This window comes from Epinephelus fuscoguttatus, linkage group LG4 (assembly GCF_011397635.1).
Source record: "Epinephelus fuscoguttatus linkage group LG4, E.fuscoguttatus.final_Chr_v1".
NCBI classification, from domain to species: Eukaryota; Metazoa; Chordata; class Actinopteri; order Perciformes; family Serranidae; genus Epinephelus; species Epinephelus fuscoguttatus.
The window spans coordinates 29,565,112-29,589,709 of NC_064755.1; the positions used below are offsets into that span (position 1 = coordinate 29,565,112).

Here is a 24,598-nt window from a genome sequence, read left to right on the forward strand (position 1 = left end):
TCTCACTTTAAGATTGTTGATATGTCTTTAGAAATCAATGCAGAGGTAATAGGTGTGTGTTGGAATTGACTTTTCTCTGTGGAATTGGATCTTCGGCCGCGGAACTGTTTCCCTGTGAAAGCAAGCAAGCAAAGCAAGCGGTGTGCTTGCTACCCTATTCCCATCTTTATTTCACACCCTGACAGAATGTGCCGAAGTGACATTATACCTGAATACAAAGGACATGCTGATTCCTCACTCATCCATTTACTGGGATTTTGGGAAGCTGGGAACACATCACAAGTTGCTCCTAACATGAATCCAACCCTTCCTGCTTGCAAGCCTCACATTTCCCTCCAGGTCGCCCCTGAATCACCTCTACAACCAGTTTCCTCCTGCCAGCTGCTGTTGCTTTGCTCCATATAAGCTGTCATGCTTAGTCCAATATATAACAATATATTATGATTACTATTTGTACCACTCTGAGAGAATACCTTTGAGACAGAGTAAAATTGTATATGATTCATCCATTGGGAAGCATCTCGAGATGTAAGTGTGAAGCAGAATGTGAAAAACAGATTACAAAGGAGTCGTGCTCAGTACCAATGATAAATGAGAGAGATTTAAGGTTGTTGGGGAGAATCTCTGGCAAGCTGACAGATTACATCTGAGGCTGTGGGTGGGTGCAGTGTTGTCTTTGCACACCTCTTCAAACACCCACATGCAAAGGAAAAACAGGTGGAAGGAAAAATAAATTTTCTTTGTAGCACTAATATATGGGCACATTTTAACACCTGAAATGTGACACAATGATGATTATGGCATGCATAGACCATGAAAAATGAGCTCCTTCAATAAATATCTTGAGTAAAAGTTTGGGCAGCTTCAGCTCATAGTAAATAAATTCAAAAGCCGGCTATTTTAAGAGCAGGTGAATCATAAGTCACCCTTACGTCTGCATCCGGCCAATCTCGTGCTTTGATATCCAGCTGAGAGAGATTTAGACAACCTCAGCTCATCAGAGACGTTCTCATGTAAAGGCACACATTGATTTGTCCTGTATCCTGCTGACAGGCTGGTCGTTGCATTCATGAGAGGAGGGAGGACTGAGAGTGCTGTATCTTTCTTTCCTTTCCAGTAAGATGTGAAATAAGACCCTGGATGACACTTCTGAAGTCTCCGGTCCGTCTGGGAAAAATATGACAGCTCTCCAGCAAGTGCTTAATTACAACAGGGAGACATATCCCTTCCAATACATGAAATATAACCCCCCAAATAGTTGTAATGACCATACACATCATCAGGTCCTCCATAAACTAAAAAACAGCTATTTGCTACTGGTCCTAATGAACACATCTAGACTGGTGTTTGTTGGTGTAACGGGCTGGAGGCTGCACTGCTTTGCTCTGGGTTTGTAACCAAACTCTTGCATGGATTTGCTCCAGGTGTGTGCCCATTTTGATGCAAACAGGTTCCAGACTGACTGGTGAGACAATTAGGCCGGTTACTTCAAGATTGCATCAGACTGTCTGTATAAGGAGCCGCGTCTACCTGCTGATTCTGGTGTCTGACAGAACATTTTGCCCTTGCTCTCTGGGGATAAAGGGAGACAGCCGACTTCTCTTACACTTCCCTCTAGTGCTTTATCTGAGGATCAGGATATGTTTTCTTTTGGAGCACACGAAAAGCCGAAGGCAAAGTCAGTGTGATCAGCCCCTTCAAAATGTTACTGCAGTTATTTCAGGCCAATGTTGTGTTTGTACAAATCTTGACAGAGTGAAACATTTGAGTCTTTCTCTGTAAAAGTATGCAAAATTAATTTGGAAATACTTTTTCTTTTGACTGTCTAGACCAGCATGAGATGAAATGTCTCAGCAACTATTCAGTGGATTGCCATTAAATGTGGTACAGACATCACATTCTCCTCAGAAGGAACTGTAATAACCTTGGTGATCCCTCAATAGCTCACACACAGCAGTAGGTCACAATTTTAATTTGGCCAATATTTTGCTGCATGACCAAAGTCCACCAAATTAACAGTAACGACATTCCCATCAGCCTCAGCTGTACTTCAAGTTTTGTGCTAACTAGCAAATGTTAGCATGCTAACACAAAATTAAGTTGTGAACAAGGGGAACATCATACCTGCAAGATACCAGCAGCTTAGTAATGTCATTGTGAGACTGTTAGCATGCTTATGTTAGCATTTAGCTTAGTTCAACCAATCATGGCTTTAGTACAGACTGTATAAATAATAGACGTAGCCACCATGATGTCACCCACATGTTTGCCATTGCCATCTTTTTTTGGAGTCATAGACCTTGTAAGTTGCGTGTTTCCATTTCCGGTACATGGGACCTCTTCATGTATTTCAATGGCTAGATGAAAATTATTTTCTGGTCCCGTTTGAATTGTGCCACAAATTTCACATATGTTGTTTGTAAATTTTTAATGTAATGTTAGAATTTAGCTGGAAGAAGTCTGATACTGTCAGGTTTTGTGTGAGAGCGCTTCATGGACTACAGCTCTTCGCTGCTCCCGACACATAGGCTATGATATACCTCACCACTCGCATTTGGAACATGGCTGTGTCTCTGGTACACTTCACCGCCTTCTTCCAAGGAAAGGACAAAAGCCTAAAAGCGTGGTGAAAACCACTACAAGTCTGGACGTGGAAAGTTTCAGCACACCGGCATCTTGATCTAATGGCTCCATAGATTGTGGCAGAAGACGCAGCAGCAGCACTGTGAGTTGAGAAGTGGACGGAAAGTGTGATGACGTGACATCACATTGGCGACATGTAGTCTTTCTCATTACGTCGTTTCCACAGCCTTTAACTGAAGAATCATATAATAAACTGTCAAACTCTTAACATGAAAAAATATTATTTAGACCCACACAAAACATTTGTGTAATCCAAGGCATTTAATGACTGGGACCGGAAAATAATCATTTTCTCTCCATTACTCCCATTCATATTTTCCGAGCTTAGAGGTCCCATGGGGGTCTACCGGAAGGGACGTGACTTACGAGCTCTATAAGTGACCACATTTGCATATTTGGACGAAAGGGTGGAGATAACCCTAACGCTAGCTGCTAGCTTGGTTAGCACATTTAAAGCTGTGGTTAACTGTGATAACACTAATGTTAACAATAATTGTTGCTAGCAAAACCGTTACAACAAAATGTGCGATTTCCTAGGTGGTCTTTTAGTACAACCCAACACTTTTTTAGTCCCAGTTCAGACCAAAGTTTTGCAATAAGACAAAACTGTTTCAGAATGTTGCAGAGAAAAGTTGCAGCAGTGTGAACTGGCCGGTCTGAGCTCGACTCAAGCCGGCTGATAGTGTCACCTGCAACTCTGCTGGTCAAATCGCCAGCAGCTGGTTTTAGAACGTAAAGCACGTCACCTGTTTCTACAGCCAATCGGCTTGTAGTGAAGTCCAATGGTCAAGTTAAAATGACTGCAGACGCGTGTTTCCTTGCTGCGGCAGGAGCTCCCTCCCAGCCAGGCCCCTTGCAACCATGCTCACAATGTGCCATTGTCAGACCGTGGGTCGCTGCTGCTATATTCAGCAACAAAATAAGCCTGAAAAGCTGGAAATCACAACAGAAGTACAGAGTTGTTGCATAGAGACGATACACCATCTCATCCAGTTGCATTTGTGTGAACCGGCAGGTTATTAGAACTTTGCAGATCGGCGCATTGCAAGAAGTTGCCTGTTTCAACTCATCTTGTCACCAGTCTTTGGTCTTAACTGGGCTTTAAGTGACCACAATGTTGCAGTTAACTTTAATGAGCTGAAAACACTGACATAGCAAAAGCTACGTCCACACATATTGGGTACCCCTGTCGTTCTGGGGTTATGTTACCTGATCAACGTTGTTGCCATTGTAGCGACTTCTCAACAGAAGATATCCACCTGTCACTTAAAATGTCCACCCCCTTAATTATGCATAACTTTCAACCTTAATAACATTTTAATGGGCGAGTTGTAGAAAAGATAACTCCTGTACAGATGTCATAAACAGAGAACTTAGCTATAGAGAGCAAAACTGTTTTTTGTACCAGGCTGTAAACATGTTTATTTCTACTGTAATGTTGGGTATTTAAACATGGGGATTTATGGGGATTGACGCTCTGAGCCAGCCTCAAGTGGCCATTAGAGGAACTGTGGTTTTTAGCACTTCTGCGTCGGCTCAACTTTTAAGCCCAGAGGGTTGCTGCTTTGGCTGCAGTCTGAAACGAACCAAATTACAATGTAGTGAGTCAGAGTTTTTCTTTGATGAAATAGCTGCTTGCTGCTGTTTAACACAGAGCTTTTATTTTATTACTGGGGCAGAATCTATATCTGACATCAGAATTTAATTTGGGCACACAGTAAGCAGCACATTTATAGTGCCTACACTGGGAGACGGAACGAACAAGTCCTCTCTATTACAGCCCCATTTGGTGATTTAGGTTGTTAAGATAAGTGTTTTGTTTTAAAAGAGCTTTGTGAAGTTTTTTTTTTTTTACTGAAAATACCCTGCCTAATGCATTGTTAGGGCACTTATGTTACTTCAATGGACCATTATGGCAAACACCACCTACACACTTATCTCGTAACAAAGCAGGATGAAGGAAAAACTTTTTAAAATGTCTGCAAAACTGAAACTGAAATCCAGAAACATCATAGGTATGAAGTTTGATGTCACATTAATCAGGACCTACTTATTCTTCTCCGAGCATCTGGTGAGGTAATTTTTAGTCATGCTCATGTAGCATAAGGATGGAAATGAAAGGCAGAGATAGAGGGAGGTGTATTCAGGTGTGACCAGCCTGCTGCCCCAGGGACACAGACGTTATTCACATTGCACCATGAGACTGAATCTGAGCTGTGAATAAATCATTCAAGTCAGCAAAAGCTCGGAGGGGAGAAATGACAGTGTGAGAGGAAGATGGAGAGAGCGAACTGTGGGAATTCATAATGGGCCAAAAGGAAGTTCACGCAAAAAAGGAGAGAAATAGTGAGAGCGGTGAAGATTTCATTGTAATGAGCGCACTTCATTTGTGGGATTTGGGGACTCATCCGAAAGTAGCACAGATCATATTTCAAGGTTTTTGTCACATAGAAATACAATCTGCCACAAATATCAACCTGCTCATTACAAAGACAATGAAAACACCCAGTACAATGATGATTTGTAGCTTTTGAGACACATGGGCTGAAGATGCCCCAACTGCAATATGTGCATCGATATTATTAGTGTTCATAAAAACAGCAATAACGTCATGATTCATACCGAATACTTCCAACCACGGGCTCAAACAGCCACATACCAATTACCTTGAAAACCGTAAAGCCCCCGTCTCCATCAGTGCTAGAAAAACATTCCAGACAGCTGAAAGTAGGCCCAGGAGGAAGGTAGGGGGAAATGAAAATGTTGGATGATTACACAGAGGATGCAATACAATATACTCCCAAAAAGGCCTGATTGCACTGGGCAGAGTTGATGGTCTAAGGCCTTCATCTCCTGGTCGCAAAATTGCTGAGTGAAAATGCCAAACGTCTCCGCGTTCACAATAGTTCAGCACCTTTGCTTCCGCTCGGGGTTAAGAGCTCTCCCGGCTGACATTTTGATGGTGTGGATGAAAGGTAAATTTCATGACACATCTCCCGGATTCACCATTAACATTTATGTTTTCATAAAATAAATGGACGTTAATGGTCTTTATTGTCTCATTTACAGGGTTTCATTTGTCACCAGCAATAAAGACATCTACACAGTGAGGCAGGTTGTTGTTGCTTTTCCTTGCAGCACTCTGAAGCATTGTTTCAAACCGAATGTGACTGACTACACATGCCAGACTGTGAAAATCAGTGCTTGCAGTGTCTGCTGTTTGACTTCCAGTCAGTTGTCTTGTCAGGAATGGTGGCTCATTGATTCTCACTGGAGCTGCACTCACCTCAGCCAGTTGTTTCATTTTCACCACATGGTAAAATGCACTGCACTTGTATAGGGCCTTTCTAGTCTTCCGACCACTCAAAGCGCTTTTACACTACATGTCACATTCACCCATTCACACACTAATGGCCGAGGCTACCATACCTGGGGCCACCTGTTTCTCAGAAACCACTCACATGCACTCACACACTGATGGAACAGCCGCTGGGAGCAATTTGGAGTTCAGCATCTTTCCCAAGGATACTTCGACATGCAGACAGCCACCCCATTTATCATTTATAATTTTTGTATTTTGAAGAATGCATTTAAATAAAACTTAAATTACAAACTCTTGTCCTGTTATCCTGCAACACCTGCATAGATTTAATTAACCTATTTCTTAAAGTGGAAACAGACAACTTTTCACATGACATACACGTTAAGTTCTTGTAACAGATGTAGTTTTTTTTTAACCCAAACCATGATATCTAACTTCTAACCAAGTGCTTTTGTTGCCAAAACCGAAAGTACCTTTTGTGGCGCAATTGTTTTGTTGCCTAAACCTGAATTGTTGGTGTTGAAACCTACGTTTCCTGAGAACAAACATAGTTTATTTTGAAAGACACTATAACATGTAATGAGTGGAAATTGAAACAGTAAATGGCACGTCATAAAGTGATGCAAGCCATTGACCAAGCAGCCATGTTTGACTTAGACTCACAAGTCAGTCTTTAGACGCTTTGCTTAACTAAAGACTGATAACTTTCTCCCTGATTTTGTGTTTAGATGGGCGGATACAATTTCAGAGTTTAAAAAAACTCCCTACGTTGCAGAACCAATAGTAAATCTGCAGGGCGGTCCTTCGGTGGCTCGCTGAACTCTTGTGCTTGTAAACATAGTCCGACTAGAAACACATGTAGCGGTACAAAATGGCTCAGCCGCACTCGCAGAAAACGCCGTCAAAGTTAGTGGATGTTTGTCGCGTTTGCAGCAACACATTCTTGCCAACTAAAAGAAACAAACATTATCTTTTACAAGGCCATGACTCATCCGTCCAGCCGGACTATAGAGGGAATTGCCTTGTTGTTTACAAATACTTCCAGGTAGAACACCAGCAGAGCTTTTAGCTCTATACATATATATATATATATATATATATATATATATATATATATATATATATATATATATATGTATATATATATATATATATATATATATATATATATATATATATGTATATATATATATATATATATATATATATATATATATATATATATCACATTTTTCACATTACTGTATCACCGTTTGGACTAATCCGATGTTTGTAAAGTCTATAAACACAATGATTGAACAAACATTACTATTTCTGTGTGCACGTTTAGCTGGGCCAACCGTTAGCTGTTAGCCCTGTTAGCCGTTAGCAGTGTCTGTAATAGGTAATAACTCATTAAACGGCCCATGGAAAAAAACAAAAATTTCCAGCAGATATCTTAGTTACAACATGATTGAGCTAGCAAAGCAGTTTTGTGTTGCTATGTGTGGTATTTATTCAGTTTTGGGAAAAATCACGATGTCTAGAAAGCATCAGTGGCTGCAGCTGACAGGGACAGCTAACACTAGCAGCAAAGCTAACATCAGGACGTCATCTGTTAAAAGTCTCCCGTTGTCGGATATGACATGACACTACTCCAGTTAGCTCAATAATGTTATAACTAAGACATCCGCTGGAAAAAAATATTTTCTTCATGGATGAGCACACGTTTGATAAAACGGAGTTAAATCTCTCGGCATCCATTTTCAGGCTCTCTGTGTGTTTGTTTCCTTGTGGACGAGAAAAGGAGGAGCGCACATTTCCGAGAAGGCGTGTCCTTTTCAAAAATGCAAGAGGCCTTGCTTTGTTGCCGGCCGTTTTCGCCGGTGTGTTAAACACACTTTAGAAAGGAGTGTCCCCAGACTATCAGAAGGCAGAGATCTATGTTTGACTAGTTGGGAGTGAGAATGTGTTGGAGCCACTGTCGCAAGGAGAACCGGATTGCTTTGTGTTTTCTTCAGAGCTTAGCAATTACCAGCAACACAGGACACATGGCATTTCAGTTTCAACAGATACTTCAGTTGTTCCACTGTCTGCCATTTCCGCTACTGAGGAAAGTGACTGCAAAGATCTTACGTTGATTCTTTTTGGTATCTGGGAATAGCTACCGGGAAACAATAGCGCTATTCTCTGCCTGTTTTGGTTGTGCAGTGGTTGACACACTTCCTTTGTGCTGTAAATTGAACCTTCTTTTTACTGGGATATCATACCCAGTGGCAGGCAGAATTGCACTAAAAGTGAGGCTTACAGGGAACCAATCTAAATGTCTGCTAAACATGAAGTTACAGCCGCACAGTTTGCTTAGCTTAGCATAAAAACTGGAAACAAGGGAAAACAGCAAGCTTATCTGCGTTCACTGATGGACATCTTATATCTTGTTTGTTGAATCCATACAACAATAGAAATGTAACAATAACAATTTGTAATTTTAAATAAATATTTTAAAGACTGTCCTGCACATACTGATTATAAAAGCAAGAAAGAGCTTCTTAATTAGTAAGTTTAAAGGTGCACGTATAATCTTGCAGAATCTCCTTACACAGCGAGTAGCTAGCTGAGCATAAGAAAGAAAAGCCCCTCTTATACTGCCTGGTCAAGGTGGGAATATCGCCCCTATTATGACGCCTTGCCGTTCTGTGTAAAAGGTAAGATCACAAAATGGGGTGGTACAGAGACGTCTTGCCTCTGAGCTTGGAACAAATGTAGTAACAGCACAAAATGTGGTCTGTGACATTTTGACAATGTGTTATGCACAAGACCCTCTTGCGGAAGATTTTAAAAAGTGTCTGATAGCAGTTAGCAGCTAACTCAATGAAGATAACAGCTGCTAATAATGTCTGCAAACTGGGAAAACATTGACAGTAAATAGTACAAGGACAGTAAATTATTGTTATTGCCATGTTAATGCCATTTTTATTGTTTACAAAGCGCTGCTGATGGGTATGTTCTATGTGCACTAGAGGTTGACGTTGTTACATGTCGTGCCTGTCATGCCTCATGTAAGTCTACGATGCCAGCACGCTGTCTAAAATCAAACACGGGAGTAGAATGATGCCGCTATTATTTAGTTTTGTGTGACTTCATAGTGGCCCTATAGCACAATCTCTGTGTAAAAAGGGGCCAAAATAAGCAGGTTGAACTCTTCAGAACTCTTCTTTTCCCTCTGTTGTGCAATTATTTGCAGCACTTTTTGTGTAAACAACCGAGTGCAACAAAATAGGAGTGCATTCCAGGTAGACTGTCTGCTAATGTGCCTGTTTTTCCCATAACTAGCCGTCCACAATTTAACCTTGATTGTGTGGGAGAAGCAATATGATGAGGGTCACAGGAGTCATGGCTTTGACAGAAATAATGAACTCAACTGTTCTTATTTTCAGCCAGACTAGAACGAGACACATCTTACCCTCACAAACATAATCAAGCTCAGACAATATATGCACACGCCTCAACACCAGGCTCTTGGCTGTTACGTTAATGGCTTATCAATAGTTCCCGGGCTGAGACATGTTTGTTTGGCCATCTAGTGTCTGTGAAACCGTGCTCTGCATGTGAACATAATGAAAAGAGACAAAACAATCGACCACGGTCGCAATGCAGTGAAATTAAACGATGAAAAACACAAGAAAGCTCTGTGTCTGTGGTAATTGTGTGCAATAAGCAACCTGTGCCACCAGAACGAGACACAACGTCAGAGGTAAGAGCCGTGAGATCAAGAGTCCCAACTGTGTCTGTCTGGAAAGTAGAGCTGCAGGATGATCAGAGCCAAGAAACCATTCAGTACATCTACTCCTACTGAGGTCAAGAGGAGTCCCAAAAGACAAGTGAAAGGAGCCACTAGTTTAGAAATAAGTGCAGGTGGTAGTCTCTTTACTGACTGACAATTCAATTACACTAAGTGTATCTGAATTACCCTCATGGACCGAATCCAACATGTTTGGCACTCCAAACAAAGACAATAATCTTTTTCAAATAACAGTCAGTGTAGATCTTCTTAGCATAATATAGGGATTATGTTTTTAAAAATGAAGCCACAGAGACAACAGATGGAATCACAGGGAGTGATTTTAAACAAATAGATTGTGTTGGTGCATCACTACACAGATCTCTGACTCCAGCAGTGGAGAGGCCACTTTGTACTGTAAGCTTGAAACCAATCTCCCATGTAGTGCAGAGGCTTATCACTTCTGCTGTGTTTGATAGTTTTTCCCAATTTCAAAACAGAAGTGTTCAATTGGAAGCTGGCATTTAATTTCCCCCACTGCTCTCTGTCAGAGGCGACACTCGCCAAACTTTTTCAGCTATGTTGCCTTCCCTCATTAGGGAGGTGTCTGAGATTGTTTCTGGTTCACTTAGATACAGATCATTGATCAGTCTCTTCCCTAAAGGTCCACTGTGTGGGATTTAAGCGGGATTTATACTTGTGCATCAGCTCTATGCATATGCATATTTTTAACATGACTTAATAGCAAGAATTTCAAACACAAGTACACAAATCAAGCATTTGTCTTTTGGTGGACACATTTTCCCCACAAATACACCATGCTAATGTTATTAGCACACGCCTATGGCATTTTACATTGTATAAATTAGCCTAGCAACTAGCCGAGATTTCCTCTACTTGTAATAAGCCAGGATAAATCACACACAAGACTTAAAAATGCTATTTTGTGGAGGCCTTGTTGTCTTCACAATTTATTGTTTCTAATCTGTGAAATTGAAACAAATAAAAGCTTCATTTCAACTAAATAGACAGGAGGTCTGCCTGGCTGCGACGTGCAGTTACATTTCTGGGGAGGTGCACGTCAGCCTCGGCATAGGCTCTATGTCGATGCAGAGACAGAACTATAAATCATGCTTTAGAGGGATATATTGACAGAAATGGTATGTAATATTAATAAATATTTTTTAGTTTATAATCACCTGAAAATAAGACTCGTTGTGTTTTCGTTACCTTAAAATGAGCCATTTATATATGGAGCAGGTCCTCTTCCACACAGTCTGCCATATTGTTTATACAGTAACCCAGAGTGGACAAATCAAACACAGGCTCTAAATAGGGCCATTTGTGTTTTTACATTTTAACATCGGCCACTGCATTTCTCCTACCTGGCACATGGGAGAAGTTTCTGTTGGTTGCAATCTGCAACTTCACCACTAGATATCACTAAATCCTACACACTAGACCTTGAAATAAGCATGCATTACATGGAGGGATATCAGAGCGAACCCCCAACCCAGTCCACACTCCATATTTGGTCTGGACAGGGACTTATGCCAGCAATTCTCTAGTTCCCAACCCAAGTCCCAATGGACTAAGCTACTGCCACCCCCAAATTGCCGCTCACGGCCGCTCATGGCCACTGCTTTGCACTACACTCCTACGATGGCTACCAGCACTGTTGCTGTTGTTCAACACTGTTTATGTAGTTAACACTGTTCACTGCAAGCTGCTGGCTCAACCACCTCCATTTTGAGAACTGTGTCCAGACAACTCCTATATGGGGTGCTGTTTGTAAAGTGGCTCACGCTGAAAATAACATCAACATTTTGCCACATTTAGCTTCAAACAATGTTTAAAAAAGTGTTGTGAATTTTTTAACGCCACTTTTACCACATTTACAGCAATATTTGTTAACTTAGAAATATATTAAATAGTTAAATCTAAATATTAAATGTGGCACCTAAATGTTAAATGTTAAATCTAAATATTAAATCTAAATATTAAATCTAAATCTAAATGCTAAATCTAAATCTAAATGTTAAATTTAAATGTTAAATCTAAATGTTCTGGGTGAAACTAAATATTTAGCTAATATGCAAATTCACACTGCCGGTCACTGGAAGTACCAAAATAAAAGCTCGAGATGGTCAGACTGTGCACAGATTTCATGGGTTTAAATGAAAAATTATCTTTGCTAAAGCATATTCTGAAAAGTTGGATTAAATATTGAGGTTTTTTTGTATTTATAGTTGTGGAGAAGAGTTGTGCAATGTGTTTTATTTTTGCATTGCATTTACACTGCTTTGCACCTCACTGTGTGTGCTCTGTAAACAAGAAACTGAACAGAGTACGGTGGGGTACAGTATGTAGGATGGAGGAGGAGACAGACAGGCACCGTACAGCTGACAGTGGTATGTTTGAAATAGATGGTGCTGCTATTTCCTGCTGATGATGATGCTGCTGACAAGTTAACAGTTGAATGGCAACACCACTAAATAACATACAATTAGAGACAAATAGATGTAAGTTTTAATTGTTTACCGTTGAAGTGTTTAAATTACACTGTGCATGATGTGATCAGGGTGCTTTAAGTTTTCCACAATACTCCTTTTAATCACGAGATTGAACAACAAAATGATGGATGTGAAATGCGAGTTTTCATCAAACAGGATTTTATCAATTCAGTGCTGGCTGACAGACAGAAACACAGATAGAGTCGCTCATGAAAGTCATGAGGCTTTTTCTTTTTTCCTGCGGAACAGTCGAGGGTAAATTGATTTGCCTGGGGAAAGGTGAAGGAAAAGAATAGGCATGTCACTCAACAATAGGCCCATCACTTCTTCTGTCTCAGATTTCCGCAGACCTTGCCAAGCCTGGCAGGTGACCGGGTGAGACATGTGAGACTCCCCACTCACCTGAGCTCCCCAACTGTTGCCATGCCAACAGAAGATATGGCCACGAGGCATGCCGAGCGTGTGTATAGATTTGTGTCAACCTCCTGGTAATACCTGTGAATAGGCCGTGCACTTATAGTGTTTCACAGAGCATACTGTGCTGCATCACTAACAATATACATTGCACCTGTAGATACAAATGTATGCATTTTAAGTTATTTAGAGGCTAAACTGAGTAAAATCTCCTGTGCAAATTGTCTGGAAGGTCATTTACTCATTTGTTTTGGCTTTGGCTCTATCTTTGGTGATTACTGAAGTGTGTAAGATTTAGGGGGATTTAATGGCATCTTTCAGTGAGGACAGCAGATTGCAACCAAATGAAACCCCTCCTGGTTAGAATTCCTTCAGCGTTCATTATTCAGGGTGTTCTCACAGGAGCTGAATTATCCACAGAGGCCCCTTCCTCTCCAAAACAAATGGACCAGGCGATTAAAACCAGTAAAGAGTTTGATGATACAAATCAGTGTTTCTAAGATGCAGTTAGGCTCGTCAGAGACAGATTGTGAGCCCAGCACCTGCTAATGTGTACTCGACTTTTCTTTGATAACTTAAGATCCAGACACTGATGAGGTTTTAAAGGCAGCTGAATTGTCCGCAGAGGTCTCTTCCTCTCCAAAACAAACAGACCCAGGGATTTAAACCAGTAAAAACACTGACTAAGAGTTTCACGTTAAAAAAAAACTGGAGTTCTTCCAACGCTCTTGTTGCGAAGGGGCTGCTACCTCAGGTGGACGATGTGAATGGCCCTTTAAAGAGCGAGTGTTTGGTTTGTCTTTTTTGGGCTACTGTAGAAACATAGTGGTGCAACATGGCTGACTCCCTATGTAGATATAAACAGCTCATTCTAAGGTAAAGAAAACAAAATGATTGTTATTTCCAGGGGTTATACACAAGTGAAAACATACTCAGGATATTATAGTCTGTTTCTGCTATTATATCCCCCTAATTCCTTCACACTGGACCTTTAACGCAGTGGTTCCTAATAGGTGGGTTGCGGTCCAGAAGTGAGTCGCAGATCCATTCTGAATGGACCATGAGTGACTCACAAGCGTGTCAAGTTTATAGTTTGTAGTTGAGTGCAAGGCTTTTATTCTGAAGTGCTGTTTCCTGCTGTAGAGTGAGTGATCAACAGACAGATACTTGACAGAGACCTAGCTCAATCTAGCTCAACAACATGGCCAAATGCAAGTATGATAATGTATATGTTAAACTGTGTGGGGCTCTAACTAATGATTAAGGATAAATCTGGACTCCAGACCAGTTGGGAACCACTGCTTTAGGGGCCTTACACATGTGGAGTTTTTAACCGCCTGGAAAACGCGAGGTTGAAAGCTGCGTGCTACTTTTGTGCCTTTTTTAAACCAGTTTTAAAGAGCGCAGTGACAGGTTGCATCTGAGGTTGCTAAGCAACCACAACAAGGTCTGTATCGTAGCCTATTTACCTGAAATCCCGAGATCAGAGCTGATCTTCTTCCAGGTTCTGTTTGTGTGTAGGCCTATTGTGTTTTGGCATATCGTCCATGGAACAGATGAAAAGCTCTTGGTTGCCCTGCATCACAATGACTAACATTTCCATATCTACCACAAACTGATATTACGGAAAAAAGGTATCGGTCAGCTGCGATTGGTTGTTCCTCGTCACATGACGTGCGGTGTGTGCTGCTGCTTTCCAAAAGTTGAACTTGGTTCATCTCAGCACACCACTCTGGCGTTTGAGTGTGCCTGCCCCACATCCTTATTGAAAACAATTAATTTGAGCTTCTTCTAGCCATCTTTTGTTTGTTTTGTTTTTATTTAAGTGATATGACCAGATTTTTAATCATTTTTGGACAACAGCAAAGCTCTGCGTGACCAGCTATAGTACATCAAGCTTTGAATGCACAGACGGTAAACTTGTTAGTGGGATAAAATCATCACTAGTATTTGTTGAAAATACAAAAGCACACATAGCATCAGCTTTATTTTCTTAAGAGTATTACTCTTAGATGGATACGATAAAGATGTTAATGGCAGAGAACCCCATGTGTTCTGCTGCTAGGATACTAATAGAGATCCAATTCTCATTTTACAGGGGCTTGTTGATTAATCCTGTGTAAACTTAAGGACTCAAATATCAAAAGACTGTTTAAAAAAAAGGCTTAAAAACAACTCACAGAAAATAGTGGTAGTTAACCTAGCAGGTTATGCATGAGCAGTAAAATTGCTGCTAAAGTGGACTGCAGGCTGTTTGCTACCCTCTCTGGAGGAAGATGTTGTCCTGTCATACTGCTAATGAGTATATGCCTTCTAATGAGTACAAACCCTAATTAACATATATCCAATTACTCCATAGCTCAGGTTCCAGGCTCTTATCAACAACTAGTATGTTGTGGGAGCAGTGTCTTCCTCCTGGCTGTGGCTCAGGAGGTAGAGTGGGTCATGTACTAATCGCACGATCAGCCCCGGCTCCTTCAGTCAGCATGTCGAAGTAGCCTTGGGCAAGATACTGAAGGAGCGCGTGAGAATGTTTAGGTGAGCAGGTGGCACCATATATGGTCGCCTCGGCCACCTGTGTGTACGTGGGTTTGTGGTTGGAAGACTAGAATGGTGCAAGTGCATTTGTCATTACATTCCAGTCAAAGAGCTAAGCATCAGATATTCACAAAAAGATTTTACAGAATGTCATATAACAACACTTAAATAAAAAAGTAGACTTCTTTTTCCTAGACCAAACAAAGATGGTAGCCAGAAATGACATGTGAACCTTTTTCTTTTTTTAAATCATCAGTTTATATTGATGTTTCTTTGCAAAACTTAACATTTTCATGCATGTAGTTTCATATTTTGCTTGTATTTTACAAAAAAAGAGCATGCACGTTTCAATTTCTGCTACCTGAATTGGGAAATACAGTTGCAATTTGGGAAACGTGTTAAAAATTGTTTTCATGCAAAAGAGAGAACATGTTTTCTTCCTGATGAGGAGTGTTTTTAGGACTCTGAAAATAGCAGACCCTCTGTGACTCAAATGTAAAAGCAAAAATACACGGGAAGCACAAATCAGCTGGTTGACTGTAATGTAACATTTTACATGCTAAGTGACTCACATCAGCAGCTTTGACTGACTATGACCCAGGAGGTAATGGTTGACTGAGGGCAGATTTTTCCCATGGAACAATGCAAATTGAATTGGCTACCGTTCCCAGCCCAGGAGCAACAGCAATCTGTGCTGCACAGCAACTATTACTTCCACAAGAGACGGAAAAACAGAGGCTTTAATGGTCTAACGGTGGCATATATCAAAGTTTGACTGTAAACTTGGAATTGCTTAACCTAGGAGCAATCTTTACATGAGGTCGACGGCCAATCAAAAAGCCAGAACACAAGAAGACTGACATTTTGTGGCATTAAAAAGGCAGTTTCAGAGGAAGGCTTGCTGTTTGAAAATCTCTGACCTGGGTAATTTCATGCCATTTCACTTCCCATCCTGACAACAATGAGAGGTAAAAGCATGAAATCTGTAGGAGTGCTATAAATAACAGCCACTTTGACCCATTTCCTGCACCGTTCAGTGTAACTGGAGAAGAAAGGCAAGAACAAAATGTGATTAAAGTACAACTAGTCTCAATAGTTAGATGAGGTTGGATTACTTTTGACTGAATATTGATTTTAAAAAGCAAACACCACCCTGTATTACCTGGCTCTGTATTGTCTGCATTTGCCTTTGAGAGCCCAAGTGGAAAAGAACACTGTATTACCGTAAATCAACGGATTAATTTCCCAAAAGCTTACCGTCACTGTAATTCAAAGGCTTTGCAGCTTCAAGGCAAGGCCACATCCTCTGAGTAATTTATCACTGTACACCGCTATGCCAATGACAAGGTAATTTAGGATTTGATTCTTTGCACATCCCTCTGAGACACAAATACCTAAGTGCATTTCACCACAGCATCCGGAAGCAGGTAGGGCTTCCCTATTATGCGAGGATGTTTCGACAAGTAGACACTCGGGCTGTTATCTTTAGGATATAGGAGACTCCTGGGATCTCTAATGAAGACCCTGTGCTTTGATTTAGTAATGCCCCATTAGTAGACAATGCAGCGGTCTAGAGCTCTCAATACTTCACATACATTTGATTTTTTAATAACTATCTGACATGTTGTTCCCTGCTAACGTACTATAAGCCCTCAGCTCATTTAATTTAATGGTGGTCTAGGAGAGCTTGTAAGAGCCTGGCTGAGTTTAAGAGACCGTTGGATGGACAGGAAGAGGAGAATTTAATTATTGTGACTGTTAAAGCCCCCTCCTCGCTACCTCTCTCGGAGACGTGTCCTGCATTCTGCCTTCATATGCCAGCTGGGGAGGAGGGAAAGAAAGCAAAACCCACAGAGGATTTCTGACTACCTTTGGATCATGTGGCTGCAAGTGTGAAATTGGTGCCACGGTGGATTCAACTCTCAAGTGTCGGAAACTGCGCCAAATAAAAGTCCGTCAGGAGAGGAAGCAGACATTTTGGTGAAACGAGTTATTAAACTATGACGACATAATTGCAGGTGTTGATTACACCTTGTTCTTTGCAAAGCTCTGTCCCCCTGAGCTCTCTTTCATCCAGTCCTTTTTAGTTTAAGTACTACTGTCAATCCTGAGGATTTTCAAAATGCTCAATTTGGATCAACCTTGATCCACGGCCAGCTGCCCCTGAACCACTGGCATGCTGGTACTTTACCAATCATCCAGAAGGAGTTCATGTAAACACCACTTTGATCTCAGTGACGTCAACCACACGAACCCCCAGTCTGAATAAATAAGCCTGAGAGTTTGCGAGGAGGAGAGCAGTTTAATAAAAGTAGCAATCTATGGGGCTGTAAGGAGTTTGTGCCAAAGGCGGTGTTTGTTGTCGGTAAAGCTCACATGCTGCGGGGGCAGTGAGAGTTCAAAGTTAACACACCAACTGTCACCTGTTGGGGGCCAAACACACCACCCACTCACACACCTGTGTTTCTATTCAAACGCAAATAGGAGGTATAAAGGCAAGACGTAATGCGGGTTTTACTTTGCTTTTGAAACTTTGACATTTTATTACTGTAAAAAGACAAGACATGAAAAACATTTTAAAAACACATTTGAAATAGAAACATTATCTGAATCATCTTTTTTTTATTGATTTGCACAACTTGCCTCCTATGTAAAAACTTGCCCACTTGTTCTTCCACAATCTAACATTAAATACCTGAAAACTGAAACATGATACAAAAGAGTATGCTGACACTTTGGAATGTTGCATGAATAATGAATAGCTTTTCTGATATGATAAAATTCCAGTTCTGTAAGTTATGATATAAATGTCTATAAAATCACATTTGGGGATTTTTGCTGAAGTGCAGTATTTTATCCAGTGCATGACTGAATGACCATCCATGAGAATTTAACAGGTTTGCACATTTTAAATGATGAAGTGGTTATAAGATTTAAAAAGGCACAGCGCTTTTACGTATTCTGTAAATTTCCAGCACAACTGACATACCAGTATTGTATGGTTTATGACTCAAACAGATCACAGATGGCCAGGTGTGTTTTTGACACAGACAAGGCTGGAAACAGAGGGTCAGTAAACCTGTGCTTGAAGGAATGCATCAACGCTAGACTGCCCCCTGGTGTCACATTAAAGAATGATAAAACGCCCTCCTCAAAGTCGAGGAACACTCCTACCCTCTGCAGCCTGTCTGCATCCACAGGAACCGCCACCTTGTTATGCAGAGCTTCCACCTTCCTTCTGTCACAGGCCAGGCACCAGGAGTACGAGTTGAAGCCCAGACGAGAGTTGTCCTTTTGGCCTTTCCTCTCTATCTGACCCTCACAGAGCCCAACCTTCCAGCGGCCTTCATCCACAGGCACATTCACCTCCCAGTACCAGCGCCCCTCCCCCAGGAGACAGGAGGCCAGGACCTGTGGAAAGGAGCTGAAGCGAGCCTCGTGCTCTGTGTAGACCTGCTGGGTTTCGCTGTAGGCCACTCTCTTGTTGTTATCAGACAGCTGCAGCTTGGGATGGGCAGTATCTGCATCCAACAAGGGGACGGTGCCATCTGTACACAGGGAGGGAAATTAAAGAAGACTTCAGATGAGAAATTAAGACTAATTGAACATGTCACCTTTAGGCCTACAGGATGCATTCAGTCCTTTGGTTTAATTAGCTCTGATTCATCCATGAGTGGAAAGTAAACAGGTGCCTGTATAAAAAAAAAAAAAAAAAAACACATCTCACAGAGCAGTCTGTAGAGGTCTCTGTGTTTGCCTGGCACGGTGATAACGACTGTGTCGAGACGTTTTTCAGTCCACTTCTGCAGACAGTTCAGCCGGCCACGATCCACTTCCTCTGGAGCCTCGAACTGGTCCACACAGTTCCCCATTTCACTAGACCTAGTGAAGAAGAGCAGAATGAGTGGAGAACATAAAGATTTAAGACTATTACACTTCTTTATTACCTTATGACCACTCCAGGAGGCATGTGGAGTCTTTGAGACTTTTATAGGTTGTTTTTGTAGTCTTTATCTATTAGAGCTATTTTTTGTTGGTAGCACATTTAGCCTTTGACATGTTCAGTAAATCACCTCTTTACATGCATCTAGAGAGAAGCTTAGAAGAAATGACTTACAGTTGGGCGACCTTGCTGTATTCCTGTTACGTGAGAAAAAAGAAAAACACATTTCCTTGTGTTAGTGTTCATAAGCCAACAGTAAATCTTATATTTTACCAACAAACAAACAAACAAACAAACAAACAAACAAACAGGTGTTTCTCCTGAAATCCAACACACCATAATGAAGAGCTGGTCCTGAATACGTTTGTCCCCCTTTGCATCAGCCAGCCCCTCCAGGGTGTGGAGGCCTTGCTGGATGGATTGCAGGGAGCTCTGGAGGTAGCCGAGTTTCTCCTCTAGTCCCCCCAGAACCCTGCTCTCCTCCTTCGTCACACACTCGAGAGCTGTTTGCTCCTCCTGCTCCAGGGCCTCTCTGATGGTTCCGTACTGCTGCTGCACCCCGGCTCGAGCCTCACTTAAAACCACCTGGAAAGACACAACGTAAAACAACATCTAATGCAATACTCTTGATTTCTAAAGGATCTACTCGCTGCAGTTAGAGGCCTCTGATGTTTAAATATTCGCCTACGATGCAACCAACAGACATAATGATAAATGCTAATAAATGAACTACTCTTTGGCTGTAAAGGCTCATTTATACTTTTATGTGCAAAAATAAATCCATTCATTTCAAATGTTGTTAACATCACTATCTACATACTCTCATGTGTCCTTTATGTCGGCATAGATACATCCACCTGATGGCACTAGAGGGCAGAGTCAAAAGTCTCTGACAACAACCAATGAAGTAAAATAGAGGAGGTGGTAATAATGTGCCTTTTTAATTGAGGCAGCATTGTAGACAGTAGTGATCTGATTGGCCATTAAATACATTATAAATGAGCCCTAAAGCTTCTCTAATTCAAGGATAAATCGTATGAGGAGGACCCGTCTTCCAAGTCTGATAAGAAACCATCTGCATGGTACATGACTGTACAAATTAGTTCCATTTGTCACTTTAAGTCAGAGAAAGAAAACATTTTCTTCCAGTTTCAAGCAACATAAATACATGCATGACTTAGTGAGACTATGAAACTAATTCTCTTACTCTGAAGGTTTCTTTCTTCTGCGTGAGTTCAGTCAATCTGTTCTTTACTTCCTGTTCAGTCACCTGTAGCTGATTGATTTCTTCTTTTAGGTTACCCTGAGGAAAAAGTATAGTGAGACAAGAAATAAATCCATTTAATTATTGTTATGGCTACGTTTACATCAATCTCAACTTTAGCCACAGTTATTGTGCATAGTATACGTGGTGCTGTAAAGTCACCACTTACCCTGAGCTCACTCTCTGCCTCCCTGATGCTGATGCAGACGTGGTCACGATGCGAGCCTATGACTGTACACACCGTGCACACACACACTCCACACTGCCGACAGTAGATGCGATTTATCTCCTGGTGCTCCTGGCACCTCCAGGGAGAAAAATCCTCCATGGGAGGAACCAGAGTGTGATTCTGGAAGACAGGGGACTCCAGGTGGGGACGCAGGTGCTCTGTACACATGGATGCTCCGCACACCAGACAGGTCTTCACAGCAGACTGACACCTGGTTTTAGGGCAATAATGGCAGGGCACAGGGCTGGCATTTTTGCTGGCTGACCCTGGGAAGATGCCAACACGACTTGGGGATCCTGAGGCAGCAGCAGGATGTTTGGTGGATATCAGGGGAGGCTTGCTGACGTGATGTACAGGAGATTTACCTTTACCTGGAGTTGAGACCCCAGGAAAGGGAACAAAGTTGGCAGATGAGGCAGGTATCTTTGGTGATGCTTGAATTCCTGTCACTTGTGTGTCCTTTTTGGGGGTTGTAACAGTAGGTGCATCACATATATCTACTTCATTGGAGGTGTCAGAGTCATCCAATGAGACGACATCCTCTGATTGTTGCTGGCTCTGTTGGGTTGAGATGTCTTGTGGCACATCACTTGCAGGTACTGCCTTGCTGTCAGAGTTGTCACCTGAGGATATGCCATCACTGCGCTCAGGCTGTGTAGATTCTGGGTGCACTGCTTTCTTGGGTGTCTCCACACTGGTCGAATGCCCGGGTTTATCTGAGAAGGAAGTGGTGGCAGTCTCGGTTTCATTCGAAAGCTCACGGGGAGATTCCACAGTTGATCGCTTTGTTTCAGGTTGCTCTGATACAGGTGTGCTGGCTTTTCTCTTCCCCAGAAGTCGGCTGCCGAGTGAGGGCCTCCGCAATATGGAGTCAAATGCATTTGGGTTGTCATTACTGGATGTGCCTTTAAAAACAGAATACAAGCAAAGCAAAACTGGTCAGAGGAAAGGTTGACTTAGCACTTTTACAGCAATACTTCACATAAACACCTGCAAGCTTCCTTATGCCCAGCACAACTGTGCTCAACTTTTAGTGCCCACTGAGCAGTTCCATTTTAGGCAGTTTAAGCAGTGACTATCTCGCTTGTTTGCACTTTTGTGAGTTATAATGCTGCTTTGCAAGCTGACTTAGGAAAGTCTGTGGGCTGCCATAAACTAACTGACATACAACTGGTAGTAACTAGCAAAAACACTTAATTTTTTTGTGATATTTGCATAAGAAACTAACCAATCATGTCATGGCTAATACCTGATCCACTTAATACAGATAGTATCAGCACAGATACTGATCCTGAATATCACATTGGTGCATCCTTACAGCCGGTATTCAGCTTGAAATGACTGTCTGTGATTCAAAGTTGCTGCTTGAATCTCTGCTGCATCAGGCATAAGTTAAGCAGTGAAACACAAATTATATAATGTAGAAAGGGCAAAAGTCTAAAAATAATCATGCTGATTTGTGCTAAACACAGGAAAACTGCATGAACACTAGAGATGAGACAATTTTTCCGTTACACTGTCATCTATTAGATTAATCGCAGACTAAATTAATAATCGATTAATCGATTTGAGTAATTTTTTTTAATAAAAATGTCAAAACTGTCTCATTCAAGCGTCTTAAATTTGAATTTTTCCTGGTTTCTTTACTTATGTATGGCAGTAAATTGAATATCTCTGGATTGTTGTTGACAACATAACACACACCTATCAGCCAAAACATGAAAACTACTAACAGGTGAAGTGAACAACATTGATCATCTTGTCACAATGCAATGTTCTGTTGGGAAACCTTTGGATGCTACTTGACACACTCCACCCACCTAAACACCAGTGCAAACCAGATATCCCCCCTCATGGCAGCAGCAGTCCCCAGTAGCAGGGGCCCCCTAACAGGATAGTGCACCATGCCACACCAGAAAAACCTCTCAGGAATAGCCATAGGAACATGACAAAGCATTCAAGGTGTCGACCTGGCCTCCAAATTCTCCAGATCCCAATCTGATCAAACATCTGTGCTGGTACCACACCTCACATCCCACAGGACTCAAAAGATCCGAAACTAACGCCCTGGTGCCAGACACCAACTGACACCCCCCAGAGGTCCTGTGTCCATGCCTTGACAGGTTCAGAGCCAAGTCCAGTCCAAGGAGGACCCACTGTGGAACGGAGTTACCACTAGTGTACCAGCACGTCCCTTAAATGTCCAATCACATTGGGATCTGGGGTATTTGGAGGCAAAGACAACACCTTGAGCTCTTTGTCCCATTCCTCGGGTCATTCCGGAGCAGCTTTTGTGGCACTGCCATTGACAAGTGCTATTGCCATGAGGAGGGTTTATTTTGTCTGCAGTGGTGTTCAGGTGGGTGGAGCGCATCAAGTAGCATCCACATGAATGCCAGGACCCAAGGTTTCCCAGCAGAACATTGCACTGTAACAAGATGATCGATGTTATTCACTTCACCTGCCAGTGGTTTCAATGTTTTGGCTGATTGATGGATTTAAGTACATCATTTTGGACTTTGGGAAACACTAAAAAACATTTTTTCCCCAACATTTTTGGCATTTATCAACAAAACAACTAGTCAATAAGTAAAATAACTAACAGATCAATCAAAAATGAAAAAAAATCCTTGGTTGTAGCCCTAATGAACACAGAAATGAATCAGACCTTTGACTATTTGCTTAGGAAAACCACAAAGTTTGGACAGATTAGATCGAGCCTCTGACCCCTTGCACTGTCAACAAACACGTAACTTAACTATCAGTTAAATAACGTCAAACATGCTGTCATGCATTTTAAAGACATGATTTTAACTAACGTTACCTATGCTGCGTAACACGCTGAAAATGTGGATGTAATAGCCTTAATGTCTTGATTAGGGTGCAAGCATAACAGCTTATCAAAGTAACGTTAGCTTGGGAATAACTTTAGCTAGCATTAGCAACCACCTTAAATAGTAAATAAAATATAAGTACTGCTGTTAGCCCAAGGGTGCACCCCAGTTTTACTTTTAACGGTAACCGAGCTGTTACCATTAACGTTATAAAAGTGGTGCTTAACGTTAATATAACACATGGGAGGAAGACAACTGACGTTAGCTTAGTTAACGTAGCTAGCATTAACTTAACTGACACTTACACCTTCATTTGTGTATTCGGCCGCTTCATAAAACGATATTGTAAACCACCGGATAACAAACAGACGTTAACGCCGTTTTAACTGTACCTGCGGTGCTGGGAGGCTGACTCCTGGGCGTCCGCTGAGTATTAAACGGCAGATTCTGGTACACTGTTTTACACCTGAACTCCGGACAGTGGTACGGCCCGTTCGGGGAGACGCTCCACAAGTCTCCGATACACCGCTGGCAGAACCGGTGGTTGCATTTCAAAGTGACGGGGTCCCGGGTCAGTTCGTCGCACAGGGGACACCTCGTCGGGGTGTCCAACGACGCTCCCATTTTGTTCTGATCGATGTTTGGTTTCTGTTTCCGCGATGTCAGGAGGTGGGGGCGGGGCTACACGTTTGAATCCCGCTCCCCCTCCCGGTAGAGCTTCTCTTAAAGGTACAGCACACGGACTAAATACACACTATAAAAATACTCCATTACAAGTAAACTGCAGCAAAGATACTGGATTACTACTTTGACTGCAGCATTCAAGTAAAGTAAAGGTAGGGTACAGAAATATTGGCAACAAAATGCACTTGTAAATAAATGAATCCATAAAACTACTGTGTTATATACCTTTTGGTATAATTTATTAGCAGCTTTTTTTTTTTTTTTTTTTTCCCATTTGTTAAATATCCATCCATTTTCATCTGCTTATCCGGGGCCGAATCGCAGGGGCAGCAGGCCAAGCAAAGCGCCCCACATCCCTCTCCCCAGCAATGCTTTCCAGCTCCTCTTGGGGGACCCCAAGGCGTTCCCAGGCCAGATGAGCTATGTAATCCCTCCAGCATGTTCTGGGTCTGCC

The 24,598-nt window shown here is 41.8% G+C and overlaps 2 protein-coding genes across 2 annotated transcripts in view; one reads left to right on the forward strand and one right to left on the reverse strand.

The window, feature by feature from the left end:
- The first annotated feature begins 4,710 nt into the window (after nucleotides 1-4,710).
- The window catches only part of reln (reelin), a 226,172-nt gene continuing 206,284 nt past the window's right edge, over nucleotides 4,711-24,598 (forward strand). The window contains exon 1 of the mRNA XM_049573803.1: nucleotides 4,711-4,714. The gene's annotated coding sequence lies outside the window, so the exon portion shown is untranslated. The remainder of the gene's footprint in view (nucleotides 4,715-24,598) is intronic.
- Nucleotides 17,700-24,121, reverse strand: si:dkey-29p10.4 (E3 ubiquitin/ISG15 ligase TRIM25). Its single transcript, XM_049573825.1, has 7 exons — nucleotides 23,853-24,121; nucleotides 20,567-21,531; nucleotides 20,341-20,436; nucleotides 19,470-19,718; nucleotides 19,308-19,330; nucleotides 18,918-19,072; nucleotides 17,700-18,738 (listed from the first exon to the last, which is right to left on the reverse strand). Exons 1-7 carry the CDS (start codon nucleotides 24,082-24,084, stop codon nucleotides 18,194-18,196), a joined length of 2,265 nt encoding a protein of 754 aa, XP_049429782.1. The 5' UTR covers nucleotides 24,085-24,121; the 3' UTR covers nucleotides 17,700-18,193.

What these genes read in the sequence shown, in the direction of transcription:
- si:dkey-29p10.4 (XM_049573825.1), bottom strand. Translation starts at nt 24,084, where the DNA reads ATGGGAGCGTCGTTGGACACCCCGACGAGGTGTCCCCTGTGCGACGAA. An exon ending in TCAGCCTCCCAGCACCGCAG is followed by an intron (nt 21,532 to 23,852) that starts GTACAGTTAAAA and finishes CTGTTTTTAAAG; the next exon opens with GCACATCCAGTAATGACAAC. An exon ending in AGAAGAAAGAAACCTTCAGA is followed by an intron (nt 19,719 to 20,340) that starts GTAAGAGAATTA and finishes GTGTCTTTCCAG; the next exon opens with GTGGTTTTAAGTGAGGCTCG.